Below are 22,362 nucleotides of genomic sequence, written 5' to 3' on the forward strand. Positions count from 1 at the left end.
TTTCCCATTCCCACCTCATCCCCCGCAGTCACATCCCATCTCCGTCCCCTCACCATCCCCGCAGTCTTTATTTTCTTCCCCGTATCTCCCCGCTCAAAGTGGAAAGGAAGTTTTTAATGCAATTTTATGGGCCTAACAGACATTGCAAACAAACATTTTAATTTAAAGGACAAATAAAAACAACATTTAATACTGATAATGAAACACTAATAATAATAAAATAGTTGTTCTGCCTCCATAGTCAGAGGCAGGTTGTTTATTTTTTACATGTATATGTTGAATATATTGTTATATCAGACTGCATTGCCTGTAACAGGTTACATTGCCTGTGCCTTTAAGAAAGGCAGGAAGTGCCTTTGGACTACAAAGATTTGTCTTCCTGCAGTGCTCTGTAATAGGCTTTTCCTGAGCACATGTCCCAGTTCCCTATGCCTTGTGGGCAGTGTTGCCAGGTGGGCGGTTTTACCGCCCAATTGGGCGGTTTTCCGCGACCCGCCGCGGGAAATTTTTGCCCACGGCGGGTTGCGGTTTTTTGGGCTGTTTTTTGGGCTTCCGGGCGGTTTTTTGTGCGGCTTTTTCGGCCGCGGGGGGGGTTAGTGACGTTTTTGGGCGGGGTTAGTGACGTGGGAGGCGGGGCTGATGATGTGGGAGGCGGGGCCGATGACGTGGGAGGCGGGGCCGATGATGGGGAGGCGGGGCCGATGACGGCGGGGGCGGGGTTGATGACGGCGGGGGCGGGGGTGGGGTGTCAGGGGCGGGGTTTGTGTTTGGGCGGGTTTTGGGCTGTTTTTTGGGCTGGATTGGGCTGGAAAAAAAATTTCCACCTGGCAACCCTGCTTGTGGGACATTTCCTATGTATGAGGGGATGAAGCCTGCACATTCTCTCTCCACACCAGTGTTGCCAGGTGGGCGGTTTTCCGCGACCCGCCGCAGGAAATTTTTGCCCGCGGCGGGTTGCGGTTTTTTGGGCTGCTTTTTGGGCTTCAGGGCGGTTTTTTGGGCGGCTTTTTCGGCTGCGGGGGGCGGGGTTAGTGACGTTTTTGGGCGGGTTAGTGACGTTTTGGGCGGGGCCGGTGACGGGGGAGGCGGGGTTGATGACGCGGGGGCGGGGGTGTCAGGGGCGGGGTTTGAGTTTGGGCGGGTTTTGGGCGGTTTTTATGCTGGATTGGGTGGGAAAAAAATTTTCCACCTGGCAACACTGCTCCACACAGAGTAATAGGAATCTGTCTGCTGTATGCTTGTTATGGCCTGAATCTAACAATGTGCCTAACTGCTTTTAAGCCTTTCAAAAAGCCTTGTAACATAATCAAATTTTCAGCATTTAAAGTGTTGACAGCGTTACTCATCAGCCAGTGCTGAGATTTCCTTTCTTCCCTGGTTACAGGGTGAGCTGGTAGAGAACAGATTCCCAGTTCTGCAAGGCAGAGACTCTTGTACATCACTACAAACTGTAAGTCATATTTTCTTTGTTTGATTTGCATTAAATAAGTTTTGATTCAAGAGTTCTGAGTCTTCACAGTGATGTTCTGTACTATGGTTTCGCTGACAGTCTAGTTAAGTGTAAGACAGCACTCTTGCAAGGACTGTACAATAGTTCATGATTTCAATCTGTTTAAGCAAAGCATTAGTCTTTTAGGATACTTCAGGTTTTGTAAGCAGACTATACACTATTACACCAGGGGGAATTCTGCACAAAATATTGAAAATTCTGCACACTTTATCATTTTTTTTGTGTGCAGAATTCCCCCTATTATAAGGGCTGGCATCTCCCCCAGGCATTAAATACCCACAAATCCAAAGGCAGTTTCCTATGCACTTTAATGTAGACCTCCACCCCATTCCCATTGTGTATACACATACATACTTCATCCACACTTTTCCAGCCCCCTCCCCGGCCACTCCATCCACCTTTTTTTCAGCCCCCTCCCTGCACCCACACTCTATACACCTTTTCCAGCCCTCCATACTCCAGCCATCTTTTTTCCAGTTCCCCCCTACACAAACACTCCATCCAGCTTTTTTTCCAGGTCCAGACCCAGGCCCAGGCTCCCCCACCTCACACCATCCATATTTTTCCAGCCCCTCTCTACATACACACACTACCTATATTTTTTCTAGCCTCCCCCCTCCCACTCCCTGGACATACATACCAGCCACATTTTTTTCTTGCCCACTTCCCTGTACTCACCTATACTCCATCAACATTTTTCCAGACCCTCCACCCCACTTGCACGCTCACCAGTCCAGCAAGGTATGAGGAGGAGGAGATGCAGAGCCGCATATCGGGCCTACCTTGTGCCCACTAAGGCTTGGGGTGGGGCAGCCAGTCAGCCAGCCTTTTATCCTCATTACCATGGGATTACCGAACTTTCGGCCCCCGTTCCTGCGGCAGTACTGCATAATGTTCTACTGTAACCGCAGCATTACCATTGTATTTTTGAAAACTTTTCCCCATTATTGCAAGAGTTACTGCGATTACCATGGTATTACTGTGGTAGCAGTCACCGTGTCACTCTCTACCTCTAACACTGCAGTTTTTGGCTATTTTGCCTGTGTGTGAAGAATTAAGGACAGTGTGTTTCCCTTCTGTTTATAGGCTCAAATTGGCCCCTGGAATTAACTTATCTTTGAAGGCCTAACAGCAAGACTAAATGCTGCATTCTTCAGCTGAACTCTGTCGTACTGCTTCAAAGATGCCTCATGCAAGACTCCCATGTGATGGGGCCTGTTTGATTAGGCCTGCCAGCGTCGATGAGCTTCAGTCCAACCAGTCAGAGACTGTTTCCAGAACTCAGGAATGAATTGTACACAGAACTGATAAACTTACTAATCATTTTGCAAGAAATGAAAACTTTTGCATTTTGCCTTGTTCTTTTGGCACTTTGCCATTTTTATTATTTCTCTTCCACAGGTCTCTGAGCTGCCATCTTAACTCCCCTGAGACTCCCAGACTTTATTAGACATTGTATTTTCCTGCTTATCTTCGCTCACTTTCCAAGGCTGCATTGCGGCATTAATCACCCATGGGGTCCTAAGCAAACCTTTGCAGTGCCCTACCCCCTCCCATCCCTCCTGGTCCAGCAACACAACTGATCTTGCTTCCTATAGATAAAATGCAGAATAAGAAGCATGGAGCCACTGTCAATCTGTGCTGCTGTTGGCTCTACTGGCCCTGCCCCTTAGAAACAGGAAGTGATGTCAAAAGGGGCAGAACTGGCAGAGTCATCAGTGGCAGAGGGGAAGGGAGATGCTAGATTAGAGTGGCCATGTTTACATGTGGGCCTCTTGTTAAGCTGGGCCCGCCCCTTGCCCATTAGTAAAAGCGGCCCTGTCTGTGTCCATTTCTGTGGCCCTATTCTAGGGTTCACACATGCTGCTCACCATCTTGGGGTCTAGGAAGAATAAACACTGCCTCACTGAGGAGGAGCAGCTGCTGCTTTCTGACACAAGACTCTGGGGTGTTTGTGCCTGTCACCAAAGGTTGAAAGACTGTTATCACTCTTCTAGCACTGGAGCTAGTTAGGAACATTTACTTGAGGCTCGGAAGTATGAATCAGACATTTATACTTTGATCATGGTTTATACAAGACAAAATCTATTAGCTGTGATAAGATAACACTTTATAACAGAACTGCTACTGAAAACGTATTACTTGCCTTATTGCCTTAGCTGCTGCTTTTGTTACATCAGTAAATCTCTATTTGCGTGAACTGTCATCATAGTTTTCTTACCGTCAGCAGACAGAATGAACCCCGGGGCTTGAGAGAGGTGTGATTATTACCCTGTGCATAGACATCACCTCATTTTTCTACAGATCCTGCCATGGTTTTGTTTTTGCTGTTCTAAGATTCCACTCATAATATATTCACAGTTCCATTATAGAATAAGGTCCTATCGCTCACCCATGGGGCACCTATATGGAGGCAGCCAGTTATAGAATCGCAGGCTAACCTCCAAGTCCTATAAAGGGCGTCTTGTGCGTGCTAAATTGGGTGCATGGACAAATTGCGTGCACAACTTAATTGATTAGCAAGATAATCAGCGCTGATATTTGGTACTTAACCAATTAGCAGCACTAATTGGTTTAATTAGAATTTACCCGCACAACCTTCTAGGTGTATTCTACAATGTGGTGTGCATAAATTCTATTGCACGTAGCTGAAAAGGGGGCATGGTCATGGGTGTGGAATGGGTGGGTTGGTACGCGTTTCAAAAAAAACTACACACACTATTATAGAATACACCTGATCTGCACCTAAGTTAGGCGCAGCTATTTAGGCCTGGTTTTAAGTGGCCTAAATGAGTGCGCCTAAATTTTAGTTGCAAGAATAGTGAGTGAGCATGTTCTATAAACTATTCGTAACTTTAAGCATAGTTCATAAAATTGCGATAACTGTATGGTTTTTCAGCGCCGATTTTTAAGGCTCCATTTATAGAATTTGGCCCTAAGTGCATAACATGGACTAAAGTGCATTAAAATGTTAATGCACGTTACTAAGGACTGCTTTTACAAAACAGCGCTACGGATTAGCAGCACGCTGAATGCAAGGAAGCCTATTCAATTCCCATGAGCTTCTTTGCATTCAGTGCATGCGAACTGGTAGCGCCACTTTATAAAAGGAGCCCTAAACAACGCCTCTCTTTGCAAATCCACTGGGGACAAGAAATAACCTATTTTGCCTGAAATGTAACTGATCTTGTACTTGGATTTAGAAACAATTAATTAAATATAAACAATCGAAATGGAGTTCATCATGACTGGTATAAATGGTTACATTTCTAGAGATATTAGACCTGCATTTTGTTTTATTATTTGCGAGTTGGCAATTTTACACAAGAGAGGCTGAAATTTGAATTTTTTGTCAAGAAAAACAAATATTAACTGAGGAATATTGTCAAACATGTTCCTTGTCCTGAAGCTCCACAAATGCAAGGTACTGCTTTAACATGAAACAAACATCATATGAAGTGCTAGAAAAAAAATATTCAATTGTACTGAAACCAAAACAGTTTAGAATAGCATTTTTCTGAAAATGTACCAGTAATTGATACCATCTTTGTATTTGTTCCGTGAAATAATAATATTCCACCATAACAAAATAATGTATTTCTTCATATACTTGAATGGATGAAGTACGTTAAGTGATGCCAAATATACTTCTTCTAACCACAAGTATATCACGACAAAAGCAGATGGGATATCCTGGAGTTGCTGCACTGAACCAAACTTGAGATCTTTTTACAATCTTCCACCCTCAAGCTCATTGTTCCCCAGGCCTACCTAAATAACTGTTCGCTGGCACTGGAATTAGATTTCCATCAATCTGGTTCTCACCACCAACCTCATAAGGCCCATCATCTTCAAATGCAAACAACTCATCCAAAGTTGAATTCTTTTGTTCTGCTCGAACCATCCCTAAAGGAATGAAAATGGTAAATTAAAAAAAAAAATGGAGGTGAAGGGAGTCAAACAAAAAGCTTGATTGGCAGTAATGGGGGGAAGGGAAGGGAGATGAGAGAAGACTGGGACCAAGGAATGAGCTGGATGAACGCTATTGGTGTATAAAGGAAAATAAAGCTTATGTAGCTTTAAGCCATGGTACAAAATCAGCTCATGCACTATGAAGATGGTAGTGGCTTGTTCTGGGAACTAAGGGGAACTAACATTTTAGAAATTCAAGAACTTGGCCTAACCACATGGCAATCCTCTCTTCCTGGTTTAAGAACTGAGATGTAAAGATCAATATAACAATTAGGAACTATTTGTAGCATTCACACATACAGACAAAAAAGATATTCTGGTAGTAAACAAGGAAAAATGTAGATTTATTATAGGCCATTTTCACTTTCCGCCATAATCTGTTTTCTTCCACATCTGACAGGCAGTAACATACTTAGTAACATAGTAAATGATGGCAGATAAAGACCTGAACGGTCCATCTAGTCTGCCCAACAAGATAAACTCATTTTACATAGCTGTAGTAGGGTTGGTATCTTTCTGGCACAGCGGTCAATGTGTTGCCACAACACATTTGAGCCCTCAACAAAGTTATGAGTTTGCCAAAATGTGCTGCTATCGGCATACAACAAGAGGCTAGAACTGCTGACAGCTCGGGGCCAATTTCACCACTACAAAAAATTGCTCTACTGCTGATCGTTCCCTGTAGTTTGAAAATTGTCATTCATTCAAATTACAATCATTTGGGCTAAAGGAGGCAATAGTGATAAAGCCATTTTCAATACAGCAACATGTAAAGTAGCTGTTTCTTTATCATTTGAGCTTAAAGGGTTTCACTTAGACTTTCTAAAATACTAGTATTTGTTTGATTTGGCACATATATATATCTCATCTGCAAATTGCACAAGGAACATGAAGAAGGATTTTTTTTAAAGTTATCAAAAAAAGTTTAAAAATTCAGAAGTGAGGTTTAGGGCAATTTAATGCATGTGGTTATTTCATTTGTGTGTGATCATTCCGGTTCAAGATTTAAAACTATTCTCTTTTAGTTTGAGTTCGGGTTGAGAGAAAAGTCTTTGGAAGTTCAGTCTAAGAACATTTTATTATGAGGAGACACTCAAAACTATCAGGCCAATATTCAAAAGCACTTATCTAGATAAAAACACCTGCTCTTCAAGAAAGTTCTCCTAATTGGGATATCTGGATAGACTCCGAACTTCCTTACAAGCTGCCTCAACACCACGGATAATGCCAGACTCAAGTGTGGAAGCAGCCAAGGCAGTCCCAAAACTCATCCAGATAGTGGCAGTATTCAGTCTGCTATCTGGATATGTAAGACAGAAAAGGCTATCCTAAGTTATTCAAGTAAGTTATCCTGACATTGGGCTGCGTACTGCCATAAGTTCCAGCGCTGACTGCTTTATTCGGATTGTCAGCACCAGCCACCATCTGGATAGCGGCACAGAATATATGGATATTTTTTTTACCACCGCAGCATGCTTTTAAAAGAAATGCTAAGCACAGTGGCTGAATATTTGACCTGTGAGCTCCTAAATTTAGACACCTAAGTTAGGAGCTTGAGGCCAGTTTATACGGAATAGATACCATTTGCACAAGTAGAAAGCAGATTTACACAAAACAAAATGGCTATACATAATGTAGGTAGTGATTAACAAAGCCACTGCTCACATGCGTATACACATAGCATGCACCCAGATTCCATTATAGAATACTAGAGTAAGTTGGCATTTACCTACCTTTAAAGTGCAAGTGAAAGTGGGAAATTCCCATGCCCTGCCCATGGGAACGCCCCCTTGCATCTGACTTCTACACAAGTTGTGCGCCAATATTATAGAATACTCCTTAGCGCCTAACTAGCACTTTCACATGTGACTGCAACAGTTACATGCTTAAATGCTAGTCTACTATAATAATTTCCACCGCCAACGTTCTGAAGCTGACTCCGTGGCTTCACTGAAGTGAAGGGTTCATTAGGTTCGTCAGTCTGTCACCATCGCTCTCTGTCCCGCCCTCGCGTCAAAACATGATGACGTCAAGGGTGGAACAGTGAAAGGCATGGCAACCAACCAATGTGTTTCCCTACTCCTCCCCCTGCCTGGGAATCAGCTGTCAGTGCGCCGCTCCCTGCCACTTCTTTTTTTTTATTATTTTATTTATGAATTTTACAATTACATTCCAAAGCTGTACTTTGTCAAGAAAAAAAAGGCAATCAAACTTAATAAGGAAATATAGTTTGAGAATAAATTCTCATCAAACAAGTGTCATTTTTGTAGTCCTCAAGTAAGGGGGAGACTTTAACAATCTTACAAGAGGATAAGAATATCAGGTAACATATAAATTTAAATCAAGAAAGGCATCAGGGTTATCACTACTAAAAAAAAATAAAAAGCCCATTACATTGAATCCTGTGGTGGTTTTGGTAACCTTGCATTTAAAAAAGATCGCAATTGCAAAACATCAAAGAAATGATATGTCTTATTTTCATATTGCACTATGCATTTACAGGGAAATCGAAGCTGAAACTTAGCTCCCAATTGTAAAGTCTCTTGCCTCATCATCATCAAAAACTTTTTTCGACGCTCTTGTGTAGTCCTTGACACATCTGGGAAGATTTGAATTTTCTCTCCCATAAAAACAACAGATGAAATTTGTCTTAGATATTGCCTCAAGATCGCTTCTTTATCAGTAAGGAATACAAAAGATACTAGTAAGGTAGACCTAAATTCTACCTCTTCTTGTGACTGTTCTAGCAAGGCTGAAACATCCAAATTTTCTACTATAGTATTTCCCACAGCTTTATCTTTTCCTTTAATATCTCGAGAAGGTAATAAGTAAAGTTTTTGTATGGGAGGAAAATTTGTCTCGGGATATTTAAATACATCTTTTAAGAACTTATGAAACAATTCTCTCAGTGGAATAAATTTAACACAGGGAAAGTTCAAGAATCTCAAATTTAAATTTCTGAATCCATTCTCTAAGTTCTCAATCTTCCTGTGCGTCAGGTCTGCATTTTGAAGCAATTTAGAGTCTTGTTCTTTTAATTGTAAAATAGAAGATTCACATTGTTTCAAATTATTCGCTTGGGAAGCCAGTTCAGACTGAAGCATTTCTGTCTTTAAAGTGTTAGTTTGCAAAGTAGAAACTAAGGAAAAACATATTTTATGCAGGGATTCCATCGCCCCCCATAAAGATTCCAACGTCACCTTTGTTGGTTTCTCCAGAGGCTGTAGTTGCACCAAAGGTTCCAACCATTGGTCCGCCATTTCCTGAACGGACCGGGCTTCTTCCTGGGTATTAATCGGGCTACTGCTACCTCTGGGGATGAATGTTTGACACGGTTCCTGACGGGAAATTCCCGACTGTTGCAGCACAACGCTAAGGGAGTGCTCCTTCCCCGAAACCGCAGCTTCCAGCTGTAGGGCGGGACTTCCTTTCGCGTCGTCACCTGCTACTCGCGGCAAACAGGGGCTCCTTGGGCTGAGTGATAGTTCACTCCCCTGATCGAGGCTCCTCTCCGCCTCAGTCTGCGGGACGCCCGGTGTAGTGAGAGCGACTGTGAAGTCCGTTATCGGAGGTTGCCGTCTAGAAGGGTCCATAGAGGGTAAGGAGCTACCTCCCCTTGTTTTCCCCTTTCTTTTGGGCATAACGATAGGAAATAGTGAACGAAGTTAAGAAGTTCCTCCGAAGTAAGACCACACGTCTTACCCTGACGCCATCTTGACACACTCCCCCGCTCCCTGCCACTTCTGAGCAAGTGGCAGGGAGCGGCGCATCAAAAAACTACAAGCACGGCACCACAGAACCCCCCCCCCCCCCCCCTTGGCGCATCACCCAAGCCCCCTCCCCCGAAGCACATCAACACCCCTGGCACATCAAACACCCTCGTCACCCACAGATGCCAGTAGTAACGCTGTCCGGCAGCTGCTGCTTCTCCTGTTGAGCAGCAGCGGCCGCTACAAAAAGAAAAGAAGCGAAAAATGTTTTTAAACACAGCCCAAATCATTCGCAAATGCCGAATCTTAAAATGCAGTCTCTGCAGCCGCTCCTCCTCTCACCTGTCACGTCACTGCACGCCTCCAGGGTCTTACTCCAGGGGCAGTGACGTGGAGGCAAGAGGAGCAGTGGCTGCAGAGACTGCGTTTTAAGACTCGGGCATTTCCGAATGATTTGGGCTGGGTTTAAAAACATTTATTGCTTCTTTTCTTTTTGTAGCGGCCGCTGCTGCTCAACAGGAGAAGCAGCAGCGGCCGGACAGCGTTACCACTTGCAGCTGCAAGTGGACAGGGGGTTTGATGCGCCGGGGGGGGTGGTGGGGGGGAAGGGGAGGGTCGCTGGACATGGATGGCTAGAGGGGGGGGGCAGGGGACAGGGAGGTGGGGAGGGGGTCCACACTCACTCACTGTCTCTCACATACACTCTCTCTGACACACTCCCTATCACATTCTATCTCTGTCACACACACACACACAGTCTCATACACACAGACACTCTGAGGCTCATTTTCAAAGCACTTAGCCTCCCAAAGTTCCATAGAAACCTATGGAACTTAGCCTCCCAAAGTGCTTTGAAAATATGCCTTTCTGTCTCTCGCACAAACACACACACACACACACTGTCTCTGTCTCTCTCATTCTCTCTATGACACACACATATTCCATCTCTCACACACACTCTCTCTCTCTCAAACATACACACTCCGAGGAAAACCTTGCTAGCGCCCATTTCATTTCTGTCGGAAATGGGCCTTTTTTTAATTAGTATTCCATAATCATAGCACATAAATGGCGCTTACATTTAGGGGTCCTTTTACAAAGGCATACTAAAAATGGCTTGCGGTAGTGTAGGCGTGGGTTTTGGGCAAGTGCTGATCCAATTTTCAACGAAATGGATGTGCGGCAAAATCAAAATTGCCTCGCGTCCATTTTGAGTCTTGAGACCTTACCGCCAGCCATTGACCTAGTGGTAAAGACTCATGCAGTAACTGGCCGGTAATGACCGGCGCACGTCCGATACATGCATCCAAAAAGAAAAATTATTTTTCGGACGCATGCCAAAAATGAAATTACCGCAAGTGCCATGCAGTACTCTTGCGGTAACTCCATTTTGGCACACGTTGGGCATGCGTAGACTCTTACATTGCTTAGTAAAAGGGCCCCTTAGGTGCTAACATTACAGAATTAAGGGGTATATAAGCTAATAACTGGGTATTAATGTATGCACAAATTCCCTTGAATAATTTTCCAAACAAAAATACTCATACTTAGAGAGGAAGTTGTCAGGATGCAGTAAAAGAAGGTCAGAAGCCCTTGTATAGAGAGGCGACCCCTTAGCAGTAGTACTGCAAGACCGCCACTAGGGGTTGTCAGCACCATTTTGGATCCCGGCACTGGCAAGGGTAGGAGCAACTGGAAATCGCTCCTGCATGTCACTAGACCCAGGGAATTTTAAAGATACAGGTAAGTGGACAGGGGGGGAGCGAGCGAGTCTATAATTTAACATTTTGCTGGCCAAGAAGCATTGGGCCGCAGCTTGGTGGCCTGATGTTCTTGGACTGTAAAATAGCCTCAGCCTTTAGCTGGGGTTATTTTACCGGCTACACATCACAGTTTGTGGTGTACATCTGGTGCATACTGCAAACTGTGGTATGGGATTTACATAGTAATAAGCCGCTTTACATGAATTTGCATCTCATTACTATGCAATGTGGGGTGACTTTTTTTAAAACACTGTGTTAGGGCACTGAACCCAGCATTAAAGTCCTTTAACACACATTAGGGCACTAACCCGCAATATTTGCCCCTTAACACAGCTTGTTAACTTCCACCACTTATTTTGAAAATTTGCTGAAGCAGGTTTGCTCAGTTATAAAAATTACCTCCTTAGGCTGAAACCCTTTAAAAAATGGCTTTTATCTTCTCCAGTTCCACTATTTTATTTAAAAATCTGGGGAATTCTCTATATAACAGCTACAATTGAATGTATACATTTTTGATGTAAAGGGCTTCTCGGCTAGTGCTAGAGAAGAAAAAGAAGGGACTTTATATCTGCCATGATATTACTGGAAGAAAAAAAAAAGTCTATGCTATCTGGAAAGCATATTAAAATAGTTGCAAAAGAATCTGACAAATGGAATCTATTTTTAAATGTTCGATTCCATACTTGCTAGATTCTTGCTTTCCACTGTACTCAATTATAAACCAAAGCATATTGTTGCTCTGCCATAAAACAGCACTCCAACGTGACATTTATTAACATGAGACAGCTAAAAGCATTATGGAGATCGAATGGCTTATCAGTCAACAAAACAGCCAGACCTGGCATTCAGTGTGACAAATCAACATCATCTCTACTACTAATAGCCAACGCTCAACACTTTTAGTCACCACATGCTGGCTACTGTGCTGGCCAGTAAACGCATACTGAGGTTTATCACATAGCAATATTAGTCAACAGGGGTGCTTCAACATAAAAGCACCCCTTTAATATCAAGTTCCTAGTCAAAGATGTATGTATAAGAACCAGATCTGTTGCACAGAATGATGTCGACAATGTAGTCAAGAATCAAAAATTGCGTAATTTACGAGTAGACTATTGTACAATTTCCAAAAGACTGCACAGTTGAAACTAATGATAAATAGTGAAGGAAACAAAAAAAACCCAAACAAAATAGTGATTACCATACCTTTCCAATTAAAAGCTCCTGGGGCCCCAAATACTACATAATGATAATCTCTAGTAAATGTTGCAGCTACTCCCTGTTGACATGAGCCAAATTTCTCATGACCCCTTAATCGTCCTTCACAGAAGCTCCATCCTCCACCATCCATGCCGTCATCAGTAATGGTAAGATCTTGGTTTAATATATAGCACCTCCCAAAGATATCACGAGACTCTTGTTTTGTATTAACATGCAATCTCTTCTCATACCGATGTGCACAAGTCTGTAATTACATAAAATCTGACTTAATTATTATGTCAAGAAAAAAAGAAACATTAATGACCAGTCTCCACTGGCAGTCAAATATCATCTGTTATCTAGCAGAGACAACCCAATCCCACATTTACTGAGGTCTGTCAAATGTCCTACAAGATATACATTATAACCTTCTCAAATTCGATTGATGATACAAAGGTTAACGAAAAACAAAGTCAACATTGCTCAGTAAATTCTATTGAGGTAATAAAGGATTTATCTATAACCTATCGGACAGACAGGAGAGAAATGTGCCCTGAATATGTGTTGGCACGTGCCTTTTATAGAATCGCACTTAGTGCCAATTCCTGTGCCTAACTTTGGTTGCCAGACTTACACCTTCCATTACTTGGTGTAAATGTTGGCACCCAAGTTGGGCACACTGAGGCAGTATTCTGTAACTATGCACACAACGTTTTGGAACACCTCTGCCATACCCAAGACCATGCCCTATTTTTAGTTACATGTTAGTAGAGTTAGGCACCATGCCTTACAGAATAACGTGCAGCATGTGTGTTCACATATTTTAATGTGTGCCAATTAATGTCAAGAATTGGTTAGCACCCAATTGATGCTAATTGACTCATTAGCCAATTAATCTGCTCGGATATCTCAGAAGCGCACACCCAAATTTTGGTACGCAAATCCAGGGGTATACACTCAACTGGAAGACATGCCCATGACCAGCCATGCTCTGCCCATGTATATACCCCCCTTGCAGTCAGGCATTACCTTATAGAATAGCACTTAATGCATATACCCCCTGAATCTATAAAGGTTGCCAAAATTTGTGTGTACAAATTTAGGCTTGTTCCTGATTTGTGCACAAAATTTAATAGAATAATGAACCAATTAGTGCCAATAATTTGCTTTTTAACAATTGGCACTAATTAGATTTAATTGGGACTAATGCATGTAAATTTAGGCATAGGATCTGCACCTAAAATTTACATGTGGTCCAAAAAATGGGGCATAAAAATGGAACAGTCATGGGCAGAATGGGGGTGTGGTTTTCAATTATGCATGTAATTACAGAATATGAATGCATTTAGGCGCGGGCTTTTGCAACATTTTTTGTGCCAAATGGCAGTGCCTACATTTGTGTGTGACCTCTCCACTTAATGTTTATTCTATAAACAGCGCCAAATTTTAGACGTGGCTTAAAGAATACCATTTAAGTGGGTATTTTTTTACGCTGATTTTTTTTTTTAGTCACCATATATAGAATCTAGCCCACACTGTCAATTAATGGTGCCTTTGACATGCATAACTGGCGTTGACCTCTAGGTGACAGGTTTTCCCAAACAGGTTTCTATTATCTGGAGCAATTCTGGATTTTTATTTTGAATATTGTTTGTTTCGAAATTTACTGGTGAGATCTTGCCAGGTATTTGTGATCTGGATTGGCCACTGTTGGAAACAGGATGCTGGGCTTGATGGACCTTTGGTCTTTCCCAGTATGGCAATACTTATGTACTTATGATACAACATTTAGGTGCGATCCTTACACCATGTACAAGGCTAGCTGTACAAGATCTATAATGAAAAGGTTCAAACAGTACAAAATTTGGCAATTAGTGTTATCTTTTCTTTCAGAAGGGATGAATGAACCTGTCACACCTTATTTTCATGTTACATTGGTTACCAGTTATTGTATGGACTCATTTTAAATTGTGTATATTAGTCTTTCAGTCTTTGCAGGGGAAAGTACCTTCTTATTTGGTGGGGGTTTTTTCCCTCTGTTGGGCAGACAGTTGTTAAGAGTGCAAGTTTCTTTACAGTTTCCATTGATTAAGCTGGTTAAGTATTTTAGACAGTTTTCTGCCTTGATTTCTTATCAGGCTGCTTCCTTATGAAATTCTCTCCCAATGTCTAATTATTTGTTGTTTCTCAAGCGTAAGTACATAAGTATTGCCATACTGGGAAAGACCAAAGGTCCATCAAGCCCAGCATCCTGTTTCCAACAGTGGCCAATCCAGATCACAAATACCTGGCAAGAACCCCAAAAAAGTACAAAACATTTTATACTGCTTATCCTAGAAATAGTGGATTTTCCCAAGTCCATTTAATAACGATCTATGGACTTTTTCTTTAGGAAGCCGTCCAAACCTTTTTAAAATTCCGCTAAGCTAACCACCTTTACCACATTCTCTAGCTACGAATTCCAGAGTTTAATTACATGTTGAGTGAAGAGAAATTTTCTCCGATTCATTTTAAATTTACTACATTGTAGCTTCATCACATGCCCCCTAGTCCTAGTATTTTTGGAAAGCGTGAACAGACGCTTCATATCTACCCATTCAACTCCACTCATTATTTTATAGACCTCTATCATATCTCCCCTCAGCCGCCTTTTCTCCAAGCTGAAGAGCCCTAGCCACTTTAGCCTTTCCTCATAGGGAAGTTGTCCCATCCCCTTTATCATTTTCGTCGCCCTTCTCTGCAGCAGTGTTATTTAAGTAGAGTGTGAGTTAACTTGCAGTTTAACATGTTACGCAAACTGATGTATATTCCCAGCTAAATGTGCTGGTTTTTGTTGCTTTGTGATCTGCACAGAACTGTAGAGGGTGTTGCGGAATACAAGACTAATGTAATGTGATGTGAAAAAAAGCTCCTAAATGTTAGCATTTATGCACGCAACATAACAGTATTCTATAAGTTTTATGCACAAGTGTGCGACCTGTCCATGTGCACATTCCCTTGTAGTTTGGCACAATCTTATAGACTAGTGTCTAAGGGGGTCTTTTACTAAGGTGTGCGCTAAATGTTAGAGATGCCAATGCATTCCTATAGGTATCTCTAACGTTTAACACACCCACAATTTTAGCACGCGCTAAAAACGTGAGTGCACCTTAGTAAAAGATGCCCTAAGTGTAGTTACACACAACTGCTGTTTACCCCTATTCTGGAACACAGAAGTTATGTGTCAAATTTGTGGCAGACTATATAGAATTAGGGAGAAAATATGTTAAGTACAATGTACACGCTACCGTCCTTAAACCAGAGTTGAAGGTGGTAAATTAAATTCATGATTTGACCCTTCAAACCAAGGTGGTTTATCAAACACAGTACAGTCTCAATTATCTGAGCTTTGCTAACCTGACCATCTGGCATATCCGACAGACCCCTCCCCCCTAGTGACATCATTGCATTGCCGTTAAAAAGTGCGCAGGTTCTCTTCCTGTTTTTTGGCTTCACACGTTGCAGGAAAGCCATGCTTTTGATCTGAGACCATGCTTCTTTGCAAGAGAACCATGCTTTGCATCTGATACTCCATCATGCACCCCTCATCGCCGTTAAGAAGCCCATGGCTTCTCTTCCAATTTGCCAGTACTTTACCCTCATTTTAGATTGTAAGCTCTATTGAGCAGGGACTGTCTCTCTGTGTCAGGTGTTCAGCGCTGCGTGCGTCTGGTAGCGCTATACAAATGCTAATAATAATGTGCAGTATTATTTGGGCTTGGGACCCTGCATTTTCAATGAGGGAACCATTATGATCTGAGACCATACTTCTATGCAAGGGAACCATAATTTTTGGGCCTGGGACTCTACCATCATCCAGTGCTCAAACAAATATCATTAGAAGCAGCGTCTGAAATCAAGAACGGTTCCCTTGCTGAAAAAGCAAAGGAAATGCTAAAGAAAGTGAACATTAAAGATGTTTTAAGTTCGGACCTTGCTTTTTCTGCCAGGGAACCATTTTTGATCTGAGACTGTGCTTTCACAGAAACTGAACCATGCACAATGCGTTTTATGCAGTACTGTACGTACACCTGTACAGCAGTTTCTTTATTCTTACTGTCATTCTTAGATCTGTTTTATCTATGAACTTGGAGTGTGGAGAATTTCCAGTTTCCCTTCTGCTGTCTTGATTTCTGCTTCATATTGGGGCCCTTGTACTAAGCCGTGTAAGTTCCTACGCGCACCCAACATGCACCAATTCCGAGTTACCGCACAGCGACCGCGTGGTCCTTGCGGTAATTTCATTTTTGGCGTGCATCCGAAAAATATTTAGTATTTTCTGGCACGCGTCAGCTAGCGCACCGTGGCATTTGACACTCGTACATCATTACTGCCCAGTTACCATGTAAGTCTTTACAGCTAGGTCAATGGCTGGCAGTAAGGTCTCAGACCCAAAATGGACATGTGGCATCGTCCATTTTTGGCAAAAATTTTAAAATGGCCTTTTTTTTTTTACAGGTGCGCTGAAAAATGATTCTGTATGCGCCCGAAACCCGCAGGCCATTTTTCAGCGCACCTTAGTAAAAGGACCCCACTGTTATTCACTGGAGAAGACAAAGCAGTGAACGTGAGAAATGGGGCTCTGCTCAGTTCCGTATTTCTGTTCACATTGCCTGCTGTATAAGGGAGCTCTAGTGGGGCTGAACATGCAGTAGACAAATATGGTTCCCTTTTTTTATGTTTGTTCACACTGCCTCTGTACAATTCCTGTATTGTAAAATATACTGGACTGTTCTGTATATTTGTGCTCAAATTGACTGTTCTACAAGAAGCACAATCATTCCCTATACAATATTTTTCTTTTTGTTGCTGGTAAGTGTTAGTAAACAATATTTTAAATACAGATACCCAATGCCTGTTGTTCCTGCATAAATTATGTTTTCTGTGCATTTTTTAAGGGGCTACTGTTGTTTTCCGTATTATCCGACTTTTTACCTAGCCGACAATGGCTCGTTTGCACTGGATAACTGAAACTGTTCTGTATAGAAAAGAAATGTTGCAGCTACTCCCTGCTGACAAGAGCCAAACTTCTCATGGCTTCTCAATCGTCCTTCACAGAAGCTCCATTCTTCACCATCCATGCCATCATCAGTAGTGGTATGATCTTGGATTAATATATAGCACCTCCCAAAGATATCATGACCATCACAGGACAGGATAATACAACCCACCTACCCACAAGGAACTGTAACACAATCATTACATTTCTCTCCTGCTCCTGTGTGCCGGGACCAGGTTATTGCGTTAATAATGCAATCACCCAGGTCCTGACAGGAGCAGGAGAGAAACAGACCCCAGTGCCAGGCCCCCCTTGGAGGCCAGGCCCAGGGAATTTTGCCCCTCCCCGCCTCTCCCCCTCTTGGCGGCCCTGACTTCAGGAGAAGGAGGTGCAGCCATAGCCATAACTCATATTAGGAGTAATTTTGTTAAAGGGAGGGGGAGGGGTGTGGCAGAGGGTTATGGGAGAGGGTTGTGACTTTTGTTCAAGGGCTTATTTGTTAATGGAAAAGGTTTGTTTTGGGATAAGTGTGGAACCATGTTGTACTTGGTTGCTCTGTATTGCCTGAATTAAAAAATAGACAGGTCATTACATGTGCAGTCCATGGAGCTACAAACCCTGCTCCTTGAAGATGCCATGCAGTTCTAGACATGCTAAAACATTTCCAAGACAGAAAGACACACGAGGTCCAGAGATTTTAACAGCATAGAACAATGTAGGTATTAGGTTTAACTTCTGGTTATATTCCAATATTTATGTCCTCTCCACATTTCTTATGTTTTTGGTAACACTTACAGAAATTGGCAGGTATTCTTTCAATCCCATGCACTTCTGATTTTTTTTGAAATATTTTTGGCTATACAAAATAAAGTTAATTCAGAGCTTTTCAAACTGTGGGTCAGGACCCCAAATGAAGTCACAAAACCCCATGTTTTGGGTCAAGATCTGGTTGGGCTCTCCATTGCATTATTCTGCACTTCCATCGGGTCACACAATTTTATTTGGCCATGATCAAGGGGTCACGGCCACAAAAAAAATTGGTAAGCACTGTTCTATAAAGAGTTTATGGAGGGAGATTTAATTAAACACTGAAATACAATTTAAAATATTCATAAGGTGATCCAAGAAGCCCAGATCTCATGCTGCCTCTCACGTTAAGACCCTGATTGGTGTGGGCAGGGAGGACATGTTTGAGGGAAAAAAAGGCCAAGGATGTAGATTTTGTAAAACCGCTTACATGTAGTGAAATGCTCATTTAGGTTGTTCTATTATTATTCTGAATGCTGAATTGAGTCATTTTTCTCCAGCCCACATACAAAATAATCTTAAAACTTGAGCCCACCTCTGTAGGCAGCTTCAGATTTACTTCACCAAACCCTCCCTCTATTCCAGTCCTTTATTCTGTTGGGATAGAACCCAAGATTTTTGATATTTGGGGGTGGGGGGAGGGATACCCTTTCTCTCTCTCAGTTCCAATCCTCAAACTGCACTGTCCAAACTACTGTTTGCCACCAACTCCAACTCTATGAACATTACATAAAAAAAACTTACCACAATCTTTCCTCCTGGTCCTTGACTTTGAACACTAACACCCATCCACTGGTTTTCTTTACTTTCTGAATTTAAATCAACTGTAAAGTAAGAAGAATACATTTCAGCACACTTGCCAGTTTACATGGCAATTATATATGTGTAAATGTTCAGATACCAGCGCGTGAACAAAACTATGAAGAACAAAAGCCACTTGTGGAACCAAAGGAACTTTATTGCCAGCGTCAACAGCGTGCACACAATGACCCGACACGGCCGTGTTTTAGCACAAACAATGCCAGCATCAGGGGTCTACACACTCTCACAACGGTTGCATTTCTGATTTGGTGCAAAAATGAACACTGGTAAAAACCCTTCAAACAAACGGCCACCAGGATAAATGCTTGGCGTTTGGCTCAACCAATGCTTCTCTAGAATTACAGCATTAGTTTTGGAGCCAAATGCCAAGTACTTATCCTAGTGGCCAGTTGACTGAAGGTGTTTTACATTGAGATTATGATGTTTCCATCACTGGCACGCATAATAATGGCTGCTGGAACGCATGGAATCTTTGAACTTCTTTTAACTATTTCTCTGTGATTTTCCAGCATTTTTGATACAAATTACATTTTTGAGAAGGGCAGAGTGAGTAGAGTCTTAATCCACCTTTGATTTTGCATTTTATATTTTTTTTTTTTTGCGATCTTTTCCGTTTTTCCTGTGTTTTTTTAATGTTATCAACTTAGGTTTTTCTGCATATTTTATACATTTGCAGACTCCTATCGTGTGATTGATACTGTTTTTGAAGAGTTTTGGTGAATATTTTGGTGTTTTTAAAATATTTTTATAAAGTAAGTATTCTTCTGACCTTTGACCTATAAATATTATAGGGCTGTTTCAGGCAGCTGATTCAATGCTACTGAAAAAGTGGCGAGTCTGCTGCTGCTCTCTCTGTAAGAAAGTTTAAGTGATGCTGTAAGTATCTTGTTTTTTTACGAGAGCTAAATAGTCATAGAGATGAATACAGAAACAAGCACTAACTCAGTACACATTTGTTTCAGGTTTTTTGGACAAGTTATAGCGATTAGGGGAATGTTTGTCCTGTATCCCTTTTAAGTATTTGGTCCCTTTTGGTGTTTAGTCACACTGCTTCAAGAACTGGATGATGTAAATCCTTTTGGCACTGTTTATGTATTTTAATGATATGGAGTTTGTTAATTATTTTAATGTTTTATTGATTTTCTCACACTGTTTATACTTATGGTGAAATTATTGATATTTCAATATTTGTTTTGTTTTATCACTGTTGTGTGATTTTTAAAAAATTGTTAACCTTTTTAATAGTTCAGATTATTTTGATGATTTGAATTATTCTATTTGTTTGTTTGTTAGTTTCTGCCCTGACGCAGCCTAAGGGCGAAATGTGGCGTTTGATTTAATAAACCTGCATAGCACTTCACTGTTTTTGGTCTGCTTTTCTACTTTATTATTTCTTCTGGTTGCGGATCATCACCTCTTTGCTGTTGCCGATTACATTACTATTCTATAAAGGAAAGTGGGCACCTGAATAAAGGCAGTTAGGGCCAGATTCTATAACTGACACTCAGAAATGGGCACCTGAAAAGATTGGCGCTACGTACGATTCTATAAAAGGGTGTGTGGCCTTTATAGATTATGTTAGTGCCAATTCCCGTTCTCTAGCTTTGGGCAGCAGACTTACTGCTGTAAATGCTGCGTCCAAGTTTGGCACAGAGACCCATTACTCTATAACACTGTGCACAAGTTTTCAAAATACCCCGACACACCCATGCCCTTCCCATGGCTATGTCCCCTTTTGAGTTGCATGCTATGGGATTTGGGCGCCTGGGCTTACAGAAAAGCATGTGGCCAGATGCGTGCACACATCCCAACTGGTGCCAATTAACATCAATAAGTGGTTAGCATCCAATTATTGCTCTTTAATGGCTCATTAGCCAATTAAGTTGTGTGCACCAGTGGTGTAGCTACGTGGGGCCATGGGGGCCTGTGCCCCCGTAGATTTGGCCCTGGACCCCTCCTGCTGACGACCCTCTCGACCCCCCCCTCCCACCGCCAACCCTCCACCCCCCCCCCCCCCCGCAGCTGTGGGCTACCTTTGCTAGTGGGGGACCCCAACCCCCACCAGCTGAGGTCCTCTTCTTCCGGCGCAAGGCTTCGTTCTGTTTCTGAGTCTGACGTCCTGCACATTGTACGTGCAGGACGTCAGACTCACAGAAACAGAACGAAGCCTTGCGCTGGAAGAAGAGGACTTCGGCTGGCAGGGATTGGGGTCCCCCGCCAGCAAAATTAGGCGACGGCGGGGAAGGGTTGGCGGTGGGAGGGGGGCTCGAGGGGGTTGTCGACAGGGGGGGGGGGGGAGTCAAAGTTGGTGGCGGCGGCAATGGCGGGCGGGGGGGGGGGCTAAAATGTGCCCCCTCACCTTTGGCTCTGGACCCCCCCTCCCGCCAAAGTGTGGCTCTGCCCCTGGTGTGTACATCTCAAGATCGTGCCCAAATTTGCATTCTGCTACTGCATAAAGGAGACAAGTTCATCGTATGTGAAAAAAGAAAATAGGACAAAGTGCTGTGTGTGTGTGTACACAAAAGGCTATGTTTTATTTTACTCTGTTGCCTTCCCTTCCTGGTGCACTTCGCTGACCCTTCACTGTATCTTAATAGCACTGGTCATAGCCATATCAACCTATAGCCAGATACCTTGGTACCCTGTGTGTGAGCTAGTAGTAAAGGTGAAGAGCCTAGGCAAAAAGTTAGATAATGTGGCACTGCTCAACTGCTTATGTATGTGAAAGCAAAGAGACATGTTATATGAATTCTATACCTAAACATTATATATGAAAAAAAAAAAAAAAAAAAAAAAGATTTAGCTATTTCTCCAAAAACCATAAACAAAATTTATACATGAAGTTACCAAGACGTGACCTTAGATGGCGCCATTTATCTACTGTAGCATAACATTTTTCATACAATGCTAACGGCTTAACTAATCACTATGGGGGTCTTTTACTAAGCGGCAGTAAGCCCAACACGGGCCTACCACTCGCTAAACCGGAAGTACCATCAAGCTACTGCAGCAGCTCGGCAGTAATTCCCACCCCCAGCGCGCGCTATTTCCAGCGCTACAAAGGTATTTTTATTTTTGTAGTGCTGGTGTTTACCTGGCGGCAATCAGGCAGTGCCGCCCACTGCCTGGTTACCACAGAGTTAGCATGGGAACCCTTACCGCCAACCTCAGTGGGTGGCAGTAAGTGCTTCCCCCAGAAATGGCTGCGCGGCAAGTGCTTCACTTGCCGCACGGCCATTTCCTTTTTTTTTTTTTTTAAAGCCTTTTACCCACTGCGGTAAAAATGGGCCTCAGTGCGCGTCAAAAACACCCTTTTCCTACAGCTTAGTAAAAGGACCCCTAAATTTGGGTTTATACGGCATATCAAATCAATTGTAATACTTTTGGATCCTACTGAAGGGGCAATACTACCAAGATGTCCTGATGAAGACAAAAAAAAAAAAAATTACGGGTCGATATTCAAAGCGATTTAACAGGTCAGAAACCACTCCTGGCTGGATAAATTGCTTGCTCAGGGCTAACCGGTAATTTTCGGCGACA

At 42.5% G+C, this 22,362-nt stretch overlaps 1 protein-coding gene across 2 annotated transcripts in view; it reads right to left on the bottom strand.

Moving 5' to 3' along the window:
• ITGA6 (integrin subunit alpha 6) overlaps positions 1-22,362 on the bottom strand; it is a 146,943-nt gene that overhangs the window by 68,019 nt on the left and 56,562 nt on the right. For both annotated transcript variants that reach the window (XM_030210583.1, XM_030210584.1), the window contains exons 3-5: positions 18,745-18,824; positions 12,162-12,420; positions 5,282-5,416 (exon numbers count right to left, since the gene is read on the bottom strand). In XM_030210583.1, the coding sequence (XP_030066443.1) occupies positions 5,282-5,416; positions 12,162-12,420; positions 18,745-18,824 (474 nt within the window). The remainder of the gene's footprint in view (positions 1-5,281; positions 5,417-12,161; positions 12,421-18,744; positions 18,825-22,362) is intronic.

Source organism: Microcaecilia unicolor, chromosome 7 (genome assembly GCF_901765095.1).
Source record: "Microcaecilia unicolor chromosome 7, aMicUni1.1, whole genome shotgun sequence".
In the NCBI taxonomy this organism is placed as follows: Eukaryota; Metazoa; Chordata; class Amphibia; order Gymnophiona; family Siphonopidae; genus Microcaecilia; species Microcaecilia unicolor.